This window comes from Coloeus monedula (assembly GCF_965178545.1).
Source record: "Coloeus monedula genome assembly, chromosome: 8".
Taxonomy (NCBI): Eukaryota; Metazoa; Chordata; class Aves; order Passeriformes; family Corvidae; genus Coloeus; species Coloeus monedula.
The window spans coordinates 18231998-18247110 of NC_138788.1; the positions used below are offsets into that span (position 1 = coordinate 18231998).

At 45.3% G+C, this 15113-nt stretch overlaps 1 protein-coding gene across 1 annotated transcript in view; it reads left to right on the forward strand.

Annotated features, from left to right (window-relative positions):
- Positions 1-14660, forward strand: part of SYNPO2L (synaptopodin 2 like) — a 36273-nt gene extending 21613 nt beyond the window's left edge. Inside the window, exon 4 of the mRNA XM_082286213.1 lies at positions 8040-14660. Within this exon, the coding sequence (XP_082142339.1) occupies positions 8040-10369 (2330 nt within the window). The 3' untranslated portion in view covers positions 10370-14660. The remainder of the gene's footprint in view (positions 1-8039) is intronic.
- The last annotated feature ends 453 nt before the right edge of the window (positions 14661-15113 follow it).

Consider the following 15113-nt stretch of genomic DNA (forward strand, 5'->3'; position numbering starts at 1 on the left):
CATATAACTCCACAGACTGTTTTAACCAAGCTGGTAGTTTTAGATTCCAGGGTTTTGAGAGCTGAGTTGAAAGAAACTGTAATGCAAACAGGCAGCAGGAATCCCTTTCCCTGTCTAGTTGTTTCCATCAGTTCTGAAAGTGATGTAGGACAAGGCTGCTTACAAGGTTGGGAAAAGTCTTCTCAGGGACAACACTGAAATTGTTTTGAGACAAAGTGATAGTGATGGACAAGGGAGAGGCATATAAGGACTTTGACAAGGAGTGATTAAACAACAGTCATTACTCAAGAGAAGTGAGAGAAAATTATAGCTAGGAAGGAGAAAACTGTGAACCTGGCAAATACTTGTTCTTCAGTTTCACTTAAACCCATCATAGGAAGGGACAGTAGTTTGCTGGGAAATGTGTAAAGCTTTACTGTCATCAGTATCTACCACTTATGTTAACTAAGAATCTAGCTCTTTGGTGAAAGAAACAGGAGCAGAAACGGGGGCGAGTAAATTCAGCATATCTTGATACACTGACTGTACTGAAAGGACAAGGCTGAGTCAGCTTCTCTGCAGAGGTCAAATGTAAGGAATTAATGAAAATTGTATCAGAATGGTCCCCAGTCCTTGCCAAGAACCTTGGAATAATGAAAAGGGTCTCAGGGAAGAAGACCAAGAACATACCCTTCTAATAGACATAGGCTCTGAGGATAAGAAAAAAAAAATCATTTAGCTTCAGTTAGTTGAATGAAGTAGTTCTTTTGTGCATATTTGTAGAAATCAAAATGAACAGTAAAATCAATGTGGACTAATAAAAAGTAGAAAGAATCATTGACCTGCTCAGTAAGATAAGACTTCATGGCTGAAGGAATAATGTGAACACAGTATATATTGGCTTCTATAAGATACCCGATACAGTTCCACATGACTTTTCCAATGAGAGAAATATGGATGAGATAGGACTACCGTAAGGTGACCGCACAATTGGCTAAGAATAGAACAGAAAACATAACTATTAATGGTTCATGATGTCAGATGAGCTAACTGGCTAAGTTGGTAGTAGTGTTTCACTGGGCTTCTGAATCTAACAGGACTACCTCTATATTTTCACCCACGGAGCTTTAAACACTAATGTCAATCAAAGGTCCTCTCCACCTCAATGTTATATGACTGGCAAGGAGACAGATGATAAAAAATCCCAACCCTCTTCTCTTCTGTCAGTGGATCTTGTCCTCTGGCTGCATCTAGACAGAACAAGCGATATGTGCTGTGGGGCACACCACAGCCCCAAAACTGCTATTATTCAAATCTGGAACCTAGCTGAGACACCTTGCAGCTTTTCTCCGGTTTTTCTTCCCAGAGAAACCCAGGTGTGTGGGGGACACAGGGGAGGGAGGGGGGTTACCTGGACTAAGGAGCTCAAAAATGATGCCGGGTACACTGCTATTGTCTTCCTATCTGCTTTTTCAGATACAGATTTCTGCTAGTGAAGCTTTGTAAATGTGGCTTGTTTCTCTGGGGTGTTGTACCTAGCAAGCAGTAACAGGAAATAGCAATAATACCATTTTCAATGGGTGTCCTGGGGATTCAGTGGAGATTGCTGTGTATTAATTGGCAGATGACATGACACATGGAAGGTATATAGTTGTCTCATGAATGGCTAGAAGTTCTAATGTAGTAGGAGCTTGAACTGTTGTAGAAAAGGACTAAAATCAACTGGTTAATGAGACCGTAGGGCAACTGCTAGAGGATTAATCAAGTCCACATACTGAGATGGTGAGCATATACTTGTCTGTATTACTGGAGTAGATGTTGGATACACTGAAAGACAAAGAGATGATCAGTCAGTGGTATCCTGCTGTCAGACATCAAGAAATTTGGTAAGCAGCAGAATTAGCAGATCCTGGCATCCTTTATGTTTTGTATTTGATATCTCATTCTCTCATGTCTAGTAAATGCAAATCTGTCTGATGTCTGTCTCTCACGTTCAAAATGAGAAAGCATGTGTGTGTGTTCTCCAGTTTTGGATGCCTAATTAAGACTGCACTCAGGCTTCTCGCTTCTTACGGTGGGGTCTCTCTCCTCTGTTGAGCCTTTTATTTCCAAGTAAACTTTTAGGAGCATTGTATCTTTGTGACTTCAGACTCTTAAAATTAGCAAATGGACTCAAAAGCTATTAGCATGAAATGGGTAAGATCAAAAGACGTGCAGCATTGACTGCATAAACCTTTCATAGGGAATTGGGCTAAAACCGCAAAAGACAGATTCACTAGTGGATTCAACAGGTGCTGTCCTGGCAAAAGAAAGTTCTCCTTTGGGAGAAGACTATGTAGGGAATATCCAGGGCCAAAGTGTGAGCTGTCAGCCCAGAAAAACTGGCCTTGTGTGCTACCTTTTGCACTGAGGACACTTCCATCCAGCTCAGAAAGAAAGGCAAACTGTCACCCAACTGAGGGAGATTTTTTCGAGTGAACAAGCTATTCAAGTCTCCAGAAGGATACCATGAGACTAAGATATTGCAGCCATGCACAGGTAGGTTTCCACACCCTCTCTGCCTAACAGAGCTCTCCAATAGCAGTATGGTTAAAAATGGTCAAAAATCTACAAAATGACTGGGCATGATTTTTCACCTGGGCTGTCAACTCACCTTCAGAAAAGCCTGATTTGTGTTTTTCCAAAACCAGGAGATTACAGTGGGGCAGTGTCTCGCTGGCACACTTAAAATCACTAGCCATTCAAGAAGAAACAGTGGTTTGACAAGTGTTTAGCTATTTAACCTGGGATACATGCTAAAGTGTTGCAGACTTGAGTAGGACTGTAGCATTTGTCTGTAGTATCCTAAATTGGAGCTGAAGCCATATCTGTGTTGTATATTATGCACAGGTTATGTGATGGAAGTGTGCAAATATCCAAGAATGAGAAATTTCCTATCCCAAGAGTTTTACCTTTACTTTGAAGTAAAAGAATATATATGCCTCTGCTTAACTGTTTGCAATTTAAATACTGATCAAAGTTTTAAAGGTTGAAACTTTCAACAGGGAAATACTTAGAAGGTCAATATAACCCACCCAAATCTCATTTGAAAGGACTTCAGGTATGTAAAGTATGAGACGTCTGTAGCCTCTTATGACTTACTGAGATATTTGCAACATTAGCCATGGAAAAATGACCTTGTCTAACATAAATAGCTGGAAGAACAAAATTCGAGGTGACCCCATCTGAAAAAAGCAGTTGACAAGTAGCATTTCATCACAGAGGAACGGGCTCTTTATCTATGGAAGTAGCAGAGTTCTTATTTTCTATAGTAATCGCTTTTCTAGAATTTGATCTTGGTAATAAAATTACCATTGTTTGTTTCCTAGAGAACAAGAACAGTATCTGACATCATGGAAGCCTGCTTGTTCAGTAGCTTGCCTGGGCATACATTAAAATGCTTTCTTTTAATAAGGCCTGATCTTGAGAAGATTCATACTTTTTACACTTCTCTTTACTGTAATTAGTAACAAAAATAATTTCACTTCAGTGAAACTTAGTTAAGAGGAAAATCTTCGTAGGCTTTGCTTAATAGAAATTTTTCCTTTTTGTAGATTTTTTCCAACAGAATTCAGTGTGAACATGAAATAAGTGCTTTAGAAGTTAACAAAAAGTCTTCTATAGAAGTTATTCAACACACAAACAGAATTTATGAGAGTTTTATAACCCTTCCTTTTACTCTTTTATCTATTCCATTTGAATGTTCTCACTAGAGACAGGGCTGTATTTTCATTCCAAAGGTATGTATCAATATTACAAGCTTTCCCCAAAGAGACATATATATACATATATCCCTATATGTGTAAATGTTCATCACGAAAGAGACTGAACCACTTTCATTGCTCTTGCTCTAAGAGCCTCTGCATGAGGCATGACAGGTCTCTCTACAGCAATGTTGCCTTGCGGGAGTTGTCTTCTTGGCATGCAGCGATGGCTACTGGATTTCAGGAGGTATGGCCAGACCTTCATTTTTCCAGACTCTCTAACACTGGAGATAATCTGCCAAGGCTACACAGTTGCTAAGGCTGGGGCTGCTGGGAGGGAGAATCATGGGACAGTGTCCCTTGGCTACAGCTCTGGGATTGTCTGACAGGAGCTATTGCTTGAGTACAGAAAGGAGCAGTAAGACAGGACCTAGATAAAGTGTGAAGAGATGCTGAGCAGGCCACACCAGCAGAGATTTGCAGACTCCCAGCACCATCTATTCCCTTCCTTCCCATCCACCACAGTCCTCACTATCAGCATCTCATCTTTCAACACCTCTCAGTCTCCAGTGCTGGAGCTCCAAATGGTGCTGCCAAAACACCACTCCCTGGTTTTCAAACACTCCATCACCCTCCCTGGGCACAGCCATGTTTTCAGTGTAGGTAACAGCCTCTGCTGTTTTAATTCAGCTAAACAACTTCACTGCAGGCATCCAGGATCCCGATGCTCCTCTGTTAAATGTTGCTCAGTCTTGTACACAACAGAAGTCTAAATCATGGACTGGTTCTCTTCAGACGTGGAAGAAAGTTGATATACACAGGAAATTAAAGCCTCTGCTGTCTCTTTTCTTCCTAATGTTTACCTGGAGCTGAGTGCTCTCTGAGGTTTTCAGGCAACGAAAGTTATTTTCCTCCTGTGCAGGTTTCTTGTGCCTGTCAATGTTGGACATGCACACTGTTAGCTTCATCTCTTTGAAGGGCTCTTTGGCACAGAAATGCTGGACATCGGGGTATTGGTAGCACTAACTTGAAGCTTGCACCTTTCTAACCTGAAGGTTGCATCACAGAAGCTGTGAGAATATAGAGTAGATTTTCTTTTCTTAAAATAAAAAAGAGGAGTTTCTCCTTACAGGGAGTACAGGGTGGGGGAAAGAATAAGGGTGCTTAAGTGCCAGGTGACAATGTCCATCACACTGCTCAGTGATGAAGCTATGAAGACAAAAATAGACAGAGTGACCTCATGGCTTTCAGCAGCAATGCCTACGAGACAAAAGAGAGCCTTTAAAAGGCTTGTGGACTGATAGCAAAGAGCTTGGACATCTCAGAGTTTTGGTTCTGCTCCAGGAGGGGACTGCTCTGCTCCTCTCTCATTGCCTCTCTTTCTGTTTATGGGGAGTTGTGAATTAAACGGGCTTTGTGACATGCCCAGTTCTCCAGGTCTGGACTCTACTTTCTCAAGCTTGGATCAGCCTTATGCAGGTACAGATGTCTCTTTTCTTTTCTTTTCTTTTCTTTTCTTTTCTTTTCTTTTCTTTTCTTTTCTTTTCTTTTCTTTTCTTTTCTTTTCTTTTCTTTTCTTTTCTTTTCTTTTCTTTTCTTTTCTTTTCTTTTCTTTTTTCTCTTCTCTTCTCTTCTCTTCTCTTCTCTTCTCTTCTCTTCTCTTCTCTTCTCTTCTCTTCTCTTCTCTTCTCTTCTCTTCTCTTTTCCTTTCTTCCTTCTTTCCTTTCATCTCCTATTTTTTTAGTCTACTCTCCTTACCCTATTCTTTTGCCTATTCTGATTTCATTCTTGCTCTTTACCTTCTACAAGTCATCTTAGGAATACTTCTCTTTCTGTGTTTTCTTAATATGTTGTGGAAGATTGTAACTTGAATAGCATGACCATTTTTCTGTTGGGAGGACTGGTGTAATTAGTCATGTGCTTTAGCCTTTGATGGGGAGAAAAGTAGGAAGAAGAGAACAGGAAGGTGAGAAGCAGGTCCCAGAGGGCCCTACTTGCCAGCTCCTTCAGAGCACAGGTCAGTTCAGAGCAACTTTCTAGGGAAGTTGTACATGGATCCTAATGCTGAGCCAGGACTACAAGCTGGTGGAATTAAAGCCAAGACCATCTTCTGTTATGTTTTCTCTGACAGTATTTGCTAGCCCAGACTTTAGAGTTGGCACTTCCATGGTACTCTGCTGTCAGAAAGGGCTCTGCAGACATCACTTTGAATGGTGTAGCTCCCTAGCTGTTAGCTCCTGACACTAGAAATCCTCCTGTGAGTCACTCAGGCCAGAGTTTAAATATTCTGCATTTGACTAAGATTCTGTGGTGCTGCTCTTTCTCCTTATAAATTTGGAAGCAAAATACCACCAGGTGAGGTGTAGTAGCTTGTAGCAAGGTTGTTTGTAGCAACTTCCCTTATTTCTTCCATTGTCAACAACCTCTAGAGACACAGGTATGCAGATTTGTAAATGAAGTGGGCAGACCTTCTGGGACGGTAGTTTGTTTCCATCATGGAGAGCAGGTCTTTGAGGGCAAGTCTGTGACGGCCCTGAAGAACACTAAATCTACACAAAAACCTGGACACTACTTCAGCGTTGGTTCAGCAAGGTGGAGTCATTCTGTAAGGAAAGTTTTGCAGAGAGCCTTCACTTTGCAAATGCAAGTACAAATAGTGAGCGATTTCAGCATTGCTTTTCCTGTTTCCAGTTCTGGGTGCAAAGGAGAAGAATGGACTGTGCATCCACATGAGGTGATCTCAAACCGCAGAAGGCCCCTTGCTGAAATCCCAAAGCAGTAGCATGTGCTCTGGAATGGCTGCAAACTTTGAGAGCTTCGTGGAAGGATGACGGCTTTGCAAATCAACATTTGATTTTCAGCCTGGGCTCGGAGAGAGAAGCTCTTTCTGCTGTGGTTACACTGATGCAACAACTGTCTAGCCTAGAAAGGTTTTGGGAGACTGTATCCCTCAGGAAAACTAGTAAACTTCTTAACTAAGCTCCCTGTGCCCCACTGTAGGTGACTTTGCCACATTAGCAGGTTCCCACTGAATGAATGCTTTGTGATAGAATGATCAGAAGTGGCATCCTGAGAGGACTGAGCAGCTTCCATCATCTCTTGAGCTAATGCCATCCCTCAGCACTGCCTTGCACCTCTCCTCTCCTCTCCTCTCCTCTCCTCTCCTCTCCTCTCCTCTCCTCTCCTCTCCTCTCCTCTCCTCTCCTCTCCTCTCCTCTCCTCTCCTCTCCTCTCCTCTCCTCTCCTCTCCTCTCCTCTCCTCTCCTCTCCTCTCCTCTCCTCTCCTCTCCTCTCCTCTCCTCTCCTCTGTACTATGATGCAATGGAAAAGGATGAAATGAAAGACATCACAAATTAGTCTGTGGTTTAGGTATGTGGGGCTTTTCTTCTGTGTAAGGTTAGTGCTGACTTCTGCCACTTCAACAGTGATTCAAGGCATGTCTATACTTTCCTTAGGGCAAACAAGTTTGGTTTTACTATTGAATCTTGTTCACCACCTGCTTTCCCTGCACACAGAGGATACAATGTGCCTCCCATGGGCTTTACTGACCACAGAGCAGGTGGAAAATGATTATCCCACACTTTCATGACAGTGTCCCAACAGGTGTTGTCTTTTCCAAGCAAGCCTGTCTGATCAGTTGTGGGGATCTGGGATTCTTGCTCAGGAGCAAATACTCTTCTTCCTTGCCAGGCATGGGGCACAGGGAAGGGACTGCAGCAAGGGTGAAATCATGCTTCCTTTGCCTCCTGCAGCGGCAGGGCTGCTGCAGAGCAGCAAACAGCCCTACACACAATGCTGCTGCACAACACTCTGACTGTAGCTGACGTTGCAGGGCTCAGATCAGGAGCAGCCCTCCTGTACCTGCAGAGCACCTCTCCTTTTGCACACATGCAATCCTCTATATGGTAGGATCTCTACAGAAAGCAGGGCTCCACCTTCAGGGTGATAAATAAATGGTAAAAATTCCCACAAGCAAGGGCATGCACTGTAAAAACATCAGGGACTCTTGGCCACATGCTTCAGAAATAGGAAATCCCAGATCTGATGAGGAGACTTAGACCGGCCATCAGAGTGGGAGGAGTTCCTTCCCACACCTGCATCGACTTCTATTGTGTTTGCAGGGAAAGAGAAAACTGCTCCAGAATTTCTACCAACAGTTCATAAAGACACTATCATCAGCAAAAGTAGGAAAGAAAAAGAAGGGCAGGGGTGTGTTTCCTCCTGTGTGCACTAGAATGCCTAAAGCCATTTCACTTTACACCTTTGCCCACCCAACCTTTTCTGAGCTCTGAGACTGCCTCTTTCTATCTCTTTCAGAGCTCCACCGTCACGAGAGCATCCAGGAGAAGAACGTGAAAGAAGCCAAAACCAAGTGCAGAACCATTGCATCCCTGCTGACAGATGCACCCAACCCCCACTCCAAGGGGGTGCTGATGTTTAAGAAACGCAGGCAGAGGGCTAAGAAGTATACATTGGTAAGCTTTGGCAGTGTTGATGAAGACCGCTCCTACGAGGAGGAAGACGGAGTTTTTCCAACTAGTGAATCTGAATTTGATGAGGAAGGTTTCTCTGATGCCCGAAGCCTAACTAATCACTCAGACTGGGACAACACTTACCTAGACATTGAAAAGTACAAATCTGACTCTGAACAGAAGGAAAAGAAGCAAAAAGGTTTGAGTGAAGCCTCAGGTAAAGGAGCACGATTATTTGAGCAGCAGAGGGAACGGGCTGGGAAGTACATAGTTGAGAAAACTCCAGTGCAGAAGAGCCCAGAGCTTGGCCCAGCTGCCCAGCCAAAGCAGGGCACAGTGAACAGAGATATGCCTGTGCCAGAGAAGGCAGACAACATGCCCCTCAGCATCCACCTGGAAGGTGTGCAAGTGCCCAGCAAGCAACCAGCCACTGTCCCCACTCAGCTCCTGACTGCCCCCAGCCCCACTTTCTTCCCGCCTCCCCCAAGCACCCCTGACCCCTTCTCTGCAAGTTCAACAAGCATGTTCAACAGGTCTGCACGGCCCTTTACTCCTGGCTTTTCTGGCCAACGGCCAGCAACATCCTCTGTCATCTTTAGGCCATCTGCACCCAAAAAACCCACTGAAAGTCTGGGTGGACAAAGCACAGTGGTTCCCCCTTTCTCACCTCTGGCTCCAGGAGCACCTGCCAATGCACCAGTGCCAACACAGCGTGGTCCAGTCAGCTCCTCCACATCTCTGTATATTCCTGCACCAGGAAGACCAACATCACCACTGGAGTCACAGCCAAAAGGGGGAGGAAGTGCTCCAGAGATTAAACCTTCTGCCAACACTTCCCGGACATCCACCACCTCTATCTTTCTGTCAACTCCCTCAAAGCCAGGAGGGGATATGGCCTCCACAGCATCCCAGCCACGAGTCCCTGGAACAGCCTCTTCTTCATTGTATATTAGTCCAGCACCATCACAGCACATGAGAAGCAGTTCCCCTGTGCCAAAACAGCCTTCTCCTGCCATCACTCCAGCAATACCACGACCTCCTTCTGAGCCCTTAACCTCCAGGGAGCAGAGGATTGCTGTGCCAGCTCCCCGCACAGGCATCCTGCAGGAGGCTCGCCGACGGGGCAACAAGAAACCCATGTTCAGTAAGATTGAGGAGAAGAAGAAGAATTCGCCCAACCCTGAGCTCCTGTCTCTGGTGCAGAACCTGGATGAGAAGCCAAAAGGTGACCATCCTGGGGCAGGCTTTGAGTCTGGGCCTGAGGAGGATTTCCTCAGCCTCGGTGCTGAGGCGTGCAACTTCCTGCAGTCCTCGGGCCGCAAGTTCAAGACCCCACCTCCAGTGGCTCCCAAGCCTCAGCAAGATTCTGGATTGGTAAATGGGGCCCAGGACATGCCTCAGCTTAAAGGCAAGGGGGCAGAGCTCTTTGCCAAACGCCAGAGCCGCATGGACAAATTTGTGGTGGAAACACCACCAAAGCCAGAGTACCAGCCCAGGACCCCCTCTCCATCCCCTTCTCTACCCTCATGCTGGAAATACTCACCCAACATCCGGGCTCCCCCTCCAATAGCTTACAACCCAATGCATTCCCCTTTCTATCCCCTGGCAGCCAGCAAATCTCAGGCTAGCAAAGCAGAAAGCAAAGTGAAAAAGGCACCTGGCCAGAAATCAGGGATAAAGGTTATTGATTTAATGCGCCACCAGCCCTATCAATTAAAGTCAGCCATGTTCTGTTTTGGGGATTCCCCAAGCTCCAGCACTCAGAATACTCCTGGTCAGCCAGCCCTGCAGGCTAGCTCATCCTTCATGGCAGCCAAGCAGGTCCCTGTGAAAATAGCCAAGACCCAGGAGATTCGTCGCTTCTCCACTCCGGCTCCCATGCCAGCCTCAAGCAGCCTGGCACCCACTGTGCTTGTGCCCCGCTCAGCCACCACGCTGGATGAGCCGTTGTGGAGAACAGAAATGGCCTCTTCTGCCCCTGCTACACCGGCACCCTTCCAGGTGGAGCTCAGCCCCTCCCCTAAGCCATATCAGAGCTCCCCAGAGCCTGGACAGGTGGGACCTTCTCCAAACTCAGCCTCTGCCTCTCGGTTTCAGGTGGCCAGGCCCAAATTCTCAGCAGCAAGAACAGGGATGCAGGCCAATGTGTGGAGGCCAAGTTTTGGCCATCACTGAGGCAGGCACCCCTCCCATCCTGTCTGTGGCCCCGCAGAGATAGCGCTTGTTTTGTCTTTCATGTCAGCTCAGTACATTGGGATGAGTGACACAAAATGAAGAAAAAAACCTCAAAAAATTACTGCCTTTCTGCACCACCCCCTTTCCCAGCCTTCCCTTGGTCTCAGATGGGATACTTCATGAAAAGGCTTAGTGGCTGTGGCTACAGCAGGAGGAAGAATGTGAAGAGAGGGCATCCGTGTGGTACACAAAGACTGAGAACTTGTACACAGCAACAAAACACACCTCCAGAGGGGGTGAATGGCAGGGGTTGTCTCACATGGAGACACACAGGAAGCAGTAGTTTTCCTTTTCCAAGGGCTTTGGAGTCACCCCTGAATGGAAGGAAATTAGGAGGCAAGAGCTTTCCAGGAAGAAAGGGCGAGAGATGGGTTTACAGGACAGAAGCCCCAGCTTTCCCATTAGACTGCTCTTCTCTGATCCTCCCAATCTGTACACGTTCACTTGTGTGCACGCACACATGCACACAGCAACCCTCAGCAGGGAGTGAAAGGACAAGTGGGGCTTCACCTGGGACATTTCTCCCAGACTTCCCTCTGTGGGGGCATGGGAAAGAAAGCAAGAGAGCAGACTGAGCAGGGGTGTTTGCCCATGCACATGTGGGCAGTGTGCCCAGCAGCCAAGAGTGGCCATGTGTGCCTGTTCCTCCAGTCACTAGGGCTGGGGGTAACAGGAGAGTCATCCTAGCTGCTACTAAATACCACTATCAGGTCTGGAAGTAGTTTTCCAAAGAGGGGCTTTGAGGAGACTTGGTGGGGCTATTACCAGCTGTGGGAACTGCAGAAGGAAGTGTCCATTTTTGAGGATACAGAAAGTCAAAGCTAAGCTCAGACAGTGGCACAAAGAAAGGCCCTGCAGCATTAGTTCCACTGAACAGGATATGGATGCTGTAAGTACAAAGGTGGATTGCATGGGAGAAGGTACAGTTGGCTTTAAAAGGAGGCAGGACTGAATATGCATTTGCACATGATCTTTTTGTTTTGTTTAGGATGGATGTGGGGCTAGATTAGAAATGGGTCATGGCATAAAACTTGCTTTGTGATGAGTGGAAAATGGAGGGCCTTTAAAGACATTCTCAGCATGGAAGTGGAGGTCAGGCAAACAGAAAGGCACAAGTAAAACTTCATACTAAATGCCTTAGGTATTCTTGTGGGGCCTATTTGGTAAAAACTGAAGTGCTCTGAGAATCCCAGAGGATCTGCACTCACATATACAGAGCTCAGTTTGCTGGTGATGCTGAGGTATAAACAATACTAGTTACTCCTTGAATGTCCCAGGCTAGCCTCCAGCTTAATCCCTACACTACAGGCATACAGGAAGAAAGCACTGCCTTCCCAAGGAAGAATTTAGCATATTAGTAGGGACTCTGCATGTGTGTGTGCATGTCATCTATACTCTGGTTTACACACCCCCCTGCCATTACTTTCTGTTTGTGGTCCTCCTTTGCCAGCAGCCACTTTTCCAGCGTGATCCCACAAGTACACCAAGAAAGCATTGCTCCTGAAACATTGGCTCCAAACACAGCAGATGCCCCAGCTGCAGGGAAAGAGATGGCCACTTCTTTCTGGGTCAGGGTTGCCTAGCCTTTAGCTAAACCCTTAGGAATGTGTACAGGAGGCAGAATGAGGATCTCATAGCCCTCTCCCCTTGAGACAAGTCTCCACTTCATTAGGCTGGCTCCTCTCCTTCAAGCAGTAGCCGTTCTCTGACTGGACTGAGCACAAACTTTGGGTATTCAAAAGTGTAGGTTCTGGGGAGAAAAAAAGGCATGCAATTTGGTCTGAAGCAGTCTGTATGCAGTGCAGCTAGTGTTGTTTCACATTAAATCTAAGCCAACCTTCCTCTGCACAGCAGGAGCTAGTGATGTGTAGCTTTTTCATGATAGCTGGGACTCTACTTTCTCTTGGAGGCTCTAAAGTCTTTCTCTATGAGCACCTGGAGATTTTTCACGTGTGCTCTCCCATGAAGAAGAAGAAGGCTGGAGAACCCAGCTCTCATCATGGACAAGCTTGGGAGGGAGAGAATGAGAGAAAAGGAGAAGTAATACACAATTCTGCCTTTGAATCCTTCACACTCTGGCTGGACATTTTTGCAGGCCTGTGTTTGCAGTGCACATTCCTGGGGCCCCTGAAACATATAAAGAGCATGCTGGGGACAGAGGAGGATGGAACTTACACCTCACTTGGACACTATCAGCCATGGGAGAGGATTGTAAGAAAAGCCGTGGTAATACCTTGAGTTAATGGACAGAGGTGTGGCTGAGCCAGAAGAGGTGCTGCACCTGGTTGTATGACATAGGAGCAGCCAATCTGAACTGATGAGGAGATTGTTTGTGTCCCTGAAAAGCCCCAGAGAGGATGTCTTAGGAGAAATCATCACCACAGAGTTAATTCAGATCACCGGAATCCACTTAGCTCCAGTGAAGGGGAGCAACCATGCTACAAAACCTCAGATGATTGCTTTCTCACTCATCCTGTACTGCATTGCACTGCCAACATTTCTGAAAAAAACCCAGACCTGTGTGCAAACTGAATCTCTGTGACCCCTTCCAAATGTAGAGGGAGGAATCTTCTATTTTATCTAGGAAAGCTGTACGAAGGAACTCAAGGAGTAGCAGTGCTCCAAAAGCTTTGTCTCTCATCTCCTTGGTGAGTGTTGTCTGTAACTGGCTAGTGATTTAAGCCATTAGCCTTAGACAGGCAAGCTAGCCCAGACTGAAAACATTACTGAACTCAGGTGTAGAGAGGGGTTGTGTGGACCAGAGAAAGGGTGCTCAACATAATTCTACAGTCAAGAAATAACCTCAGAAAGTCTGAATCTTACTCCCGTATCCCTTTCCCTCAGGCCCCTAAAGTTAAGTGCTCTCAGGGCATGAAAGTCTCAGGAAATTCATTTTGCCACTGGAAAAATAGAGAAGTCTGGCCTTCGTATGTAAGGGAGATTGCATGGGTTTAGTATTTTGGTGATCCCACTCCAGATTTCTGGGAGACAATGATTTCTGCTGAGGAGTGATTGCCAAACACCATTCAATGTTAGATGTCATGATCCAAGTGAGTGGAATAACTGCATTTGCCCCATCATTTCTGATAATGTAATGGGCAGGAGACAAAAAAAGTTAGGTTTGATTGGAGAAGAAATATTAAGTGTAAGAGCAAGGAAAAGAACCAGGAGGCTGGGAATCCTGCATTTTACTTACATCCTTGGTTCAAAGCTATGTTTAGAAGCAAAACCAAAGTAGTTTAATGGATTTCAGCCCCTCACAAACTTTTCTGGATACTATGCTGACAAAGGACTTGATCTGCAGAAGCAGAGGGTGTTGCAGATGAAGCCTACAGTGCTCATGGTGTATCCCAAATAAGGCCTGTAGCTGCAAGTAGCATGAGATGAGAAATAATACTGAGATGCATCTGTTAAGTTGTAAGGAAGAAGCCTGAACTTCTGCTGGCTTTAAGCAGCTCTGCTAATGTCTGCTCATGAAAATATTGTGGCTGGCCTGTGAGAAAGGTCACAGGTGAGGTTACAAGGAATACTTTTGAAACATGTAAGCTTGTCTTGAGCCTCCCCAAACGTCTAATTCCTCAGCTGTTGAACAAGCACAGACGTAAACAGTTGTTTGACAAGTTTTAGCTCCCCCCTCCTAAGTTATAAGCTGCAGTGGTAGGCCAAACCCCAGTGTTCCCTTGTTAAACATTTGAAGATGTCTTCATGGGCTCTGATTTAAAACTGCTTATCATCCCTCCTCTCTAGCATGCTGCAGGCTACATATTGCAGCTATGGCAATTCTGGGGTTTTATCTTTTGCTTCAGAAGTAACAGTCCTTTCCCTCTCAATATATGGGAACACTTACCAGAGATAACCTCAAGATCCTGCAGCACCTGCGAGGAAGCATCTCAGAAGAGACTGGTGTGATGAGGAGTCACTGATCACCAGACATGAGCACAGTGTGAGGCAAGATTGTTCCTCGTAAAGAACATGCTCCCTTTCTGCTATAATATCCAGCACCCCCTACTAGACCCTTTTCCTAGAAGAGACCCATCAGTGCTCTGAAAATGGGAGCCCAGCAGCAGTGCTCTGTCTGGTGAAAGACGTGACCCCAGATGAACAGAGCTGGCATCTTTGTTTATGGAAATACCTTTTTTCCTTTTCCGTTTTGTCTTTTTTTTTTTTTTTTCAATTTACAATCACTTTCTATTTGTTTGTGCAGAAAAATAAACTTGTGATATGCACTTTACATGCGGCATTTTGTCACTTTCTTTGTTTGGCACCCAAGAGGAGTTGCTATGTGTACAGCACATGCATTTAGCACTACCAACAAACTGCTAAGGACAAGAGAATAAAAGGAGTTCAAAAAAGGATGGGATGTCTCAGCAATAAAAACACCTAAGTTGGACTTAAAGCCCCTATACATTAAAAAAGCTCCATGCAAGCAAAAACTTAAGTGAGATCAAAAACTTTGGTACTACAGACTATAAAACACTCACTCACTGACAGGTTGAAGAAATTTGTGGACCAGCCTGAGATGTCCTACCCCATCAATGTCCCTCAGCCTATTCTAACCTAAACCCTATGCTCTGCTTGTAAATCCAGTAGCAGTGGAAGTTGGTCAGCTCTGATAAATCCAAATATAAACTTGCATTGAACAATTCAACTTAATATTAACCAAGATATCAGAAAAACAAGTCAG